The sequence below is a fragment of the Capsicum annuum genome, chromosome 12 (assembly GCF_002878395.1).
Source record: "Capsicum annuum cultivar UCD-10X-F1 chromosome 12, UCD10Xv1.1, whole genome shotgun sequence".
Classification (NCBI taxonomy): domain Eukaryota; kingdom Viridiplantae; phylum Streptophyta; class Magnoliopsida; order Solanales; family Solanaceae; genus Capsicum; species Capsicum annuum.
The window spans coordinates 227,352,756-227,361,071 of record NC_061122.1 but is presented as its reverse complement, the minus strand read 5'-3'; the positions used below and the strand labels follow the sequence as shown (position 1 = coordinate 227,361,071).

General features: G+C 28.2%; 1 protein-coding gene across 1 annotated transcript; it reads left to right on the top strand.

The window, feature by feature from the left end:
- Positions 1 to 7,075: 7,075 nt before the first annotated feature.
- LOC107849731 lies at positions 7,076 to 7,536 on the top strand. The gene has a single exon (XM_016694293.2). It carries the CDS (start codon positions 7,157 to 7,159, stop codon positions 7,475 to 7,477), a length of 321 nt encoding a protein of 106 aa, XP_016549779.1. The 5' UTR covers positions 7,076 to 7,156; the 3' UTR covers positions 7,478 to 7,536.
- Positions 7,537 to 8,316: the final 780 nt, after the last annotated feature.

The following is an 8,316-nucleotide window of genomic DNA, read 5'->3' as shown; positions in this document are numbered from 1 at the left end:
CCCCCCCCCCCCCCCCGAAGTTTGTCTTAAAAATCAACCTCCCTCGAACTATCAACAATAATTAACCTCCCCCCTTTTGTCCCATGCAATGTCCATTTTGTCCTTATAATTTTAATTTTATATTTATGTAATATCTTTTTATATTATATGTAATGAATATTTTTTTAACATGGATATTTATAATATTTTATTTAAGTTTATTAACTTTATAAGCAAATTAATACTTTTTATAAATTTATCACAAAATTCAATGTTATTTTTAAGATCGTTACTTTAGTATTATATTTATTAAAGAGTCGTTTGGTGTGAGGTATAATTATAATGATTCAGTGATAAAGTTCATGATTATTTATCCTGTGTTTAATTAGATATATTAGGTAGTGTCAAAATTATTTGTCGCACCATTTATACCACAGTGATGAGATAAATTATCACACATACATGTTAGTACAACTTATTTTGTAATAACTAATCCCGGAATAACTTGTTTCCAAATAACTCACCCCTAAATGTGTATATATACATATGTATGTACATGCATATGCGTATATTTTCGTGTTTTATCACTCTCTTACTAAATTTGTTTCATATTACTTAACTTTTTGTTGATATAACACAATCCTTAAGAAAATTTTACTTAGAGGTATATTTTGCTAAATTAACCTTATTAATAATAATTTGAAACTTTAAATTTGTCTATATTGTTACTTTATATAGTTATTTAACACTAAATGGTAGAAAAAAAATATAATACAATTCTTTTAATTTCACAAATTGAGCAGATAAATTAAAACTTCTATTTTTAGTATGAGGATCAAGTGATAAGAAACGATATTATCTATTGTCTATATTAGTAAATAAGATGTGATTGTCATTAATAGAGTATTACATATTTTATAATTTATATAAATAATATAATCTTTAAAATTTGACCTTATTTTTATTCGAGAAAAACATCTAGTACCCCTGAACTATGACCAAATTTGCAATGTCCATAAATATTATCATATTACAAGGACAAAATGGACATTGCATGGAATAAAGGGGGGAGGTTGACTATTGTTGATAATTAGAGAGGAGGTTGATTTTTAAGACAAACTTCGGAGGGGAAAACAATTTTCACCCTATTATATATATATATAGAGAGAGAGAGATATTTTCGTTTTGAAAAAAATACTACAAATTATAATTTTTTATATGTCAATATGATTAGAAAGATACATGATAAAATACCGTTCAAATTAAATTTATATAATTTAAATTTAAAAAATAAAAAGTGTCACATAAACAGAAATAAATGAAAGAACTAAGTATATATCTTCACGAAATGTGGCAAAAGTGGGTTAGGTAAATTAGAAATTAAGCAAAATACAAAAAACGAACCTCAAACGACAACTCCATTTTACCTCATGGTCCGTCCTTTTTTTTGAATTTCGTGCATATATAGCGAGAACTTTGTGCACTAACGGTTCTTTTTTGGGTTTGAAAGGATATGTCTAATTGATTTTCTATTAACTCTATTTTTCATCATAATCATTGTTTAGAAGGGATGTCGACTAATTTAAAGTGTTACATTTTTTAAAACAATATTCGTCATAATCATTATTTAGAAGAAATAGCCGGTTGATTTAAAGTGTAACATATCAAAATTGCTATGTGGACTTTTGTTAATCGAAGGTTCGAATTCATCTCCTTTTGTCACACTTTCACCAAACCTCAAAATTTAAAACTTGTATATTTATAGCCTATAGGCATACATATCATATGTTAATTATTTAAACCTAAATGGGAAAAGATATTATTTTCGCTCCATACTATATAAAAAAAAATCTAAGCCACACATAAATTATATAAGTGACCTATTACACAACTTAATTATATAAAAGTGATATTATTACCTCCCCGCGACCCCCATTTTAAGGCGCGTGTATTACACTTATTTTAGGCGCGTTCAGCCTATTAAATAACAAAAGTAAACGGCTAAAAACATCAAGGAAAAAGGCATCGTTTTCACCCCAAACTATAGTCGAAAAGTCGAATCCACACCTAAACTATATAAATGACCTATTACACACCTTAACTATAAAAAAGTGATACTTTTTACTGACATGGCAGCGCGTGTAAAACACTACACCACATGCAAGTGGTGGTAGCCTGACAGGGTGTAAATAGTTTCACTTTTTTAAAGTTTAGGTGTGTAATAGGTCACTAGTATAGTTTAGGTGTGGCTTCAACTTTTCGGATATAGTTTGGGATGGAAACGATGCCTTTTCCCAAACTAAATAGGCCATGTTGAGTGTTAATTAAGCTATGAACAACCACGACAACAATAAAATACTCGGTGTATAAAGTGGGGTTTGGTGAAAGTAGAGTGTACGTAGTTCGTATCATTACTTTAGAGGTGAGATAGAGAGATTATTTTCTATAGACCCTCGGCTCAAGACAAAAAAAAAAACAGTCTACAAAAGAAAGAGTAAAGCATCTAGTACCCCAGCTGGACTATGACCAAATTTGTTATGACGCACTCCAACTTCATGGGTTCTCTATTACCCCTCTGAACTAAATTTTAGCGTGTTTTTGTCATTCTTTTTAGCAGACGTGACATTTTTTGTCATTCTTTTTAGCTGACGTGGCATCTTGATGTGGACCCCATTTTATATAATAAAGATGTCACGTCAGCACAAAAGGGTGACAAAAATTCATTAAAACTAAGTTCGGACGTGTAATAGAATCCCTGTGAAGTTGGAGTATGTCGTAGCAACTTTGGTCATAGTTCAGGAGGATACTGAATGCTTATCTCCAAAAAAAAATAATAGAGATATAAGAGACAATAGAAAGTAACACAACAGCAAATAGTAATAAAACGATACTACCACAAAATAATACTACAATCACTTTACATCAATAATTAAGTTATGAAAACTACATAAAATGTTGAGATATAGCAAAGAAAGATGACGATTAGGTAATTTCCAACTTGATTATTATTACTTAATTGCACAAAAGAGAATGGCACATTGTGTTGTTGACAAAGAGGGGGCGGGGCTAAAGGACAAAAGCACAAGGCAAAGTGGATGAGTATACACCTAATCTATACTAAGTCAATAAAAGAAAAAAAAATCGTGTTAAATCATTTAAAAAATAAGAAAATATATAATTAATCAAAAATCAATATCAAATAATTATAATGATTAAATTTCTTAAATTATAATAGTCATTAAACTTTCCTTTTCCCTCTCACGTTTAAAAAAGTTTGCATTATCGACTTATTTTTACCCGTTCTAACAATTTATTTACCATATTTTCTAGCTAGGCCACAGATTCATAATTGTTATGAATAATTATCGATAATTAAATTCTACTGATCCAATAATATATAATATTTTTTATTCTGTCAATGTATATAAACTAAATTTTTATATAAGATTATCCTAAGTGAATAGCATATAATCAAAGTATGAGGATCAAAGTATTAAAATTTGTATATGAACTTATGAAAAGTATTATCCATCAGAATAACTGTATTATAAATCAGAATAACTACATTTTATGGTTAGAAGTGAAAAGTTGATTTCAATCAAATATAGCTAGCTAGCTATTTATAACTGCTACTTTTAAGTAAGTGAAGTTATTAACTCAAAATATTTTAAAGAGTTTGAGAAAAATTTATAATGAAAAGTATTTGACTTTCCAAAATTTCAGTGTCATATAAAATAGAATAGATGAAATACGGAGGTATATCCAGTGTATTTTCATACGGTGGAGTCGAGAGAGGATAGAGGCTGTTTCCGACGAACCCTCGACTCAAGACAAAATATAGTTCAGAAAAAAACTTAAAAGAGGTACAAAGACAACAAGGAATACCACAACAACATATAATAATAATACAAAACCACCACAAAATAATATAATGCTACTGGCGCCAACTCCCTATCCGAAACAACATATATCAAACTAGAATCTATAAACCAAAATGCTATAAACGTAGCACTACGACTACTAATAATTTAAGGACAGCACTCCCCTATTAGCATGAACAAACTTCGACCTTTTAATATTCGACCTTCATTCGCGTTCGCCACACCTTCTATCTAACATCATATCCTTAATTTGCTTCAATCATATCATATTCTGTTAAATCACCTATTCCTAATATTTTTTCGATCTATCTGTACCTTGTTGAGATATAGCAAAGAAACATCACAACTAGGAAATTTCCAAATTGAGCTAAAATAAGTTGGTGGTTCACATGTACTCTTTCTTGCACAAAAGAGAATGTTGACAAATAGGTGCTAAAGGACAATATCTCAAGACAAAAGTGGATGAGGATACACCTAAGCTAAACTAAGTCAATAAAAGAAAAAAAATCATCTTAATTCATTTAAAAAATAAGAAAATAAATAATTAATCAAAAATCAATATTGCATCAAATAATAATAATAATAATCAACTTTCTCAAATTAAAGTAGTTAAACTTTCCTTTTCCTTCTCTCATTTAATAAAGTTACATCGTCAATTTATTTTTACTTGTTCTAACAAATTAATTATCATATTTTCTAGCTAGGTCAGAGATTCATGCTTGTTATGAATAATCATCGATAACTAAATTTCTACTAATCTGATAATGTATATTTTTTTCAATACAATTATTGTATTAAATAAGCTCTTATAAAAATAAGATTATCCTAAAGTTAGTCCTATATAATAAAATATCTTCTAGAATTTGCATCACTAATTTTTTATGTCGTGAGAAATGCCACAGAGAAGTGGATTCTTATCTTATTAATTAAATATAATTTTGATATATAAAAGTTAATGATGCACAAAGAAACACTCCAACCAAATCAATGTGTCTTTTATTTTAATTAAGAGAAAATGTGGATTCTTATCTTATTAATTAAATATAATTCTGATATATAAATGTGTGTTGCGTGTGTGTATAGGTTGTTGTTTTTCAATTCCAATGAAGTGCATTTGTGTGTATTTTTCGTCCCTGTGTGTAAATTTGTGTATGTATCGGGTCAGCTGTGTGTTTTCTGTCAATGAAAAAATGAGGAGTGATGTGCGATGTTGAGATTGAATGTTTGTGTGTTGTTTGATCTTTGTTATTGGTGAATAATTGCTCATGTTGGTTTGTTGTCGATTCTTTGGTTATGAAATGTGTGATGAAGTCGAAAATAATAAACAACATCGAATTTGAAAATTTTTGACAACCTTGAAGTGAAAAATAATGATCATATCAATTATTAAATTTCTGACGACCTTAAATCTGGAAACAACGAACAATACCAGTTTCAAAATTTTCAACGACCTTGAATCCGGAAACAATGAAAAATATCGAATTTAAAATTTTCGATGACCTTAAAGTCGAAAATAATACAGAATTTTAAAATTTTCGACGACCTTGAAGTCGGAAATAATGGACAATACCCATTTTAAAATTTACGACAACCTTGAAGTCGGAAATAATGGACAATATCGATTTTAAAATTTTCGATGATCTTGAAGTCGGAAATAATAAACAACATCGAATTTAAAATTTTCAATAACCTTAAAGTGGGAAACAATGAACAATATCAATTTTTAAATTTCTGACTATCTTAAATCCGGAACAAATGAAGAATACCAATTTTAAAATTTTCGACCACTTTGAAGTCGGAAACAATGAATAATACCAAATTATAAATTTTCAATAACCTTAAAGTTGGAAACAATAGAGAATTTTAAAATTTTCAGCAACCTTCAAGTCGGAAACAATGGACAATACCCATTTTAAAATTTACGACGACTTTGAAGTCATAAATAATGAACAATATCGATTTTAAAATTTCCGACAATCTTGAAGTTTAAAACAATGAACAATACCCATTTTGAAATTTTTGCCAAATTTGAAGTCGAAATCAATCGATTTTGTGCTTGGAGATGAAGAAAATAATTAATTAATTTTCTATGCCATTGATGAGTTCTTGGATGCCATTGTGTATAAGAAGAAGAAGAATAAAGAAAGAAAATGAAAAGAAAAAGAATAAGTAAAAATCAATAAAGAAAATAAAAAAATATTAAAAATAATCGTTCTCACTCTCTTTAAAGAGAGTAAAACACTCTCTTGTCATATCAGCGTTCAAGGGTGTAAATATTCCACTTTAAAATAGTTCAAGGGAGTCATAGGACCCCTGCAAAGTATAAGCATGTAGTTGAGATTTTGGGTAAAGGTCGGGACTTCTGGTCATTTTCTCTTTTAATTAATAAGCATATAAAGAACAAGTCAAGCTTCAAGTAAGTGTCATTTTCATGTACACATTTTTTTTTTTTCTCTAAAATAAATTATAAATAAATGCAAAAATAGGATAAGATTGGAGGCAAGATATATGATCAAAGTAAATGTAGAAAAAAAAGAAAAAAAACGATATATATTAGTTTGAGACGTTGAGTTTAAGTCGCATACATCGTCCTATACGTTATTTTTACATCGTCGAGTCATTTTTATTTATTGCAAAATATAATTATAAGATAACAGCGAAGTACTTTTATAGAGAAATATTATCACACACTACTGAAAAAAAAGTAAAAATTGGCTTCCAAAAAAAAGGATAGAAAAAAAATCTTTTCATTGAAAAATTATTTTCTTTAGCCGCAAAAGTTAAATTTGGAGGTAGGCTTTTCTAAAAATAAAATTGCAAAAATCCACTACCAGAGTTTTTTTCTAAATAAAAAATTAATAAATGATCTTGCAAGGTTAGGTTTTTTCCCCAAAAAATATTTTGTTTAAAAGAAAAAAAAAAGAAAAGAAATGACCTTCTAGAGGTCCTTTTTTTTAAAAAAGGAAAGGATTTTACTTTCCTCCAATTTGTGAATAATTTTGAATTGATTTTTAACCTCCTAAAAAGGCAATTTTCTGAATTAAATTTTTATATTTTTAAAAAATAATTTTCAAGTACGATTATTATAGAAAAACCTTACGGTTTAACTTAAACTTCGGATATTTTACTAGAAGTCAAAAAAAAAATAAAAATTAGTCAAACTCCTACCAAAACCCCACATATATAACAATAGAAACTTAACCAAAAGTCTTGAAATAATTCATTTTCTTCTTTCTTCTTCTTCTCCTAATTTTCCTTCAAAGTTCCAAAAAAAAAAAAAAAAAAAAAAAACTACCATGGAAGGACTCATTCCATTAGTATACAAAACAATTAAGAGAAGCAAAACTCGTAGAAAATATGAATGTCTCTCTATTGGTGTTGCAAATACATACAATATTGAAAATTTTTATCCAAATAATAGTACAAAACAATATGAAATGCCATCGATCGATGATCAGAAGATGGTGGTTGACAATGGTGGTGGCGATCACATAGATAAAGAACGTCTTCATAGACGAACACAATCTCTCCACGTGGATAGTAATCCGATGAAGGATAAACAACTTGTGAAATTCAGAAGTCATCGTAGAATGTTTTCATGTGTAAGTGGTGTATGAAAAATAATTAAAATTAAATGTTTATGATATGATAGCCTCTCAATCATTTTTGTTGGTTATAATGTAGTACGATTGTTTTTTTTTTTTTTTTTTTTGTTATATTTGATGTTTGAATATAATTACTGGCTCAATTAATCTGAATTTGCATTTCATAAGACTCATCAGAGAGAGAGGAAGTGTTGTTTAGCTCGAAAGCGAGATTTCTGATAATTATAAAAAAATGATTAGAATTCTGTATTTGTATTTAGATATTTACTTAATGTATCTATAAATAAGCAAGAATTCAATAAATTATAATTTTCAAGAACTTAAAATTCACAACTTCAAAATTCTGAATTCGTGGTTGTATCGATTATCCCACCACATTCTTGGTAGTGGTTTTTATTTTATTCTAACTGTATTTTCTTCCATTTATATGTATACGTGGAAAAACTAAAAGTACTACATATTTTTGGTGAAAATGAAAATTTTGGTGTATATAAATAGTAATCTCCCAGAAATGAGTCAAATTGGACTTACTAGCAACTCCCTCTTGTGAATTATTTAGTGTTAATGTTTAGATTTGCAACAAATAAGTCTTTTTTTCTTAATATTTATTGTTCTTGCTGCTGTATTTTTGGTTGTTTAAGTCCTCTCACAATATCTTAGCATCAAGCTACCTACCTGTAAAATTTCTTTAATAAATTTAAATATTGTCATATTTATTATGATCAGATAGAATAAGTAATACCACAAGCAAAAGAAAAATAATAAAAAGACACATAGATTTACGTAAAAATATTTGCGGGAAAAATCACGGGCAGAGAAGGAGGATTTTTACTATAATGGAGAAAAGTACA

Excerpts from the sequence above, each read along its gene's own strand:
- LOC107849731 (XM_016694293.2), top strand. The coding sequence starts at position 7,157 with ATGGAAGGACTCATTCCATTAGTATACAAAACAATTAAGAGAAGCAAA.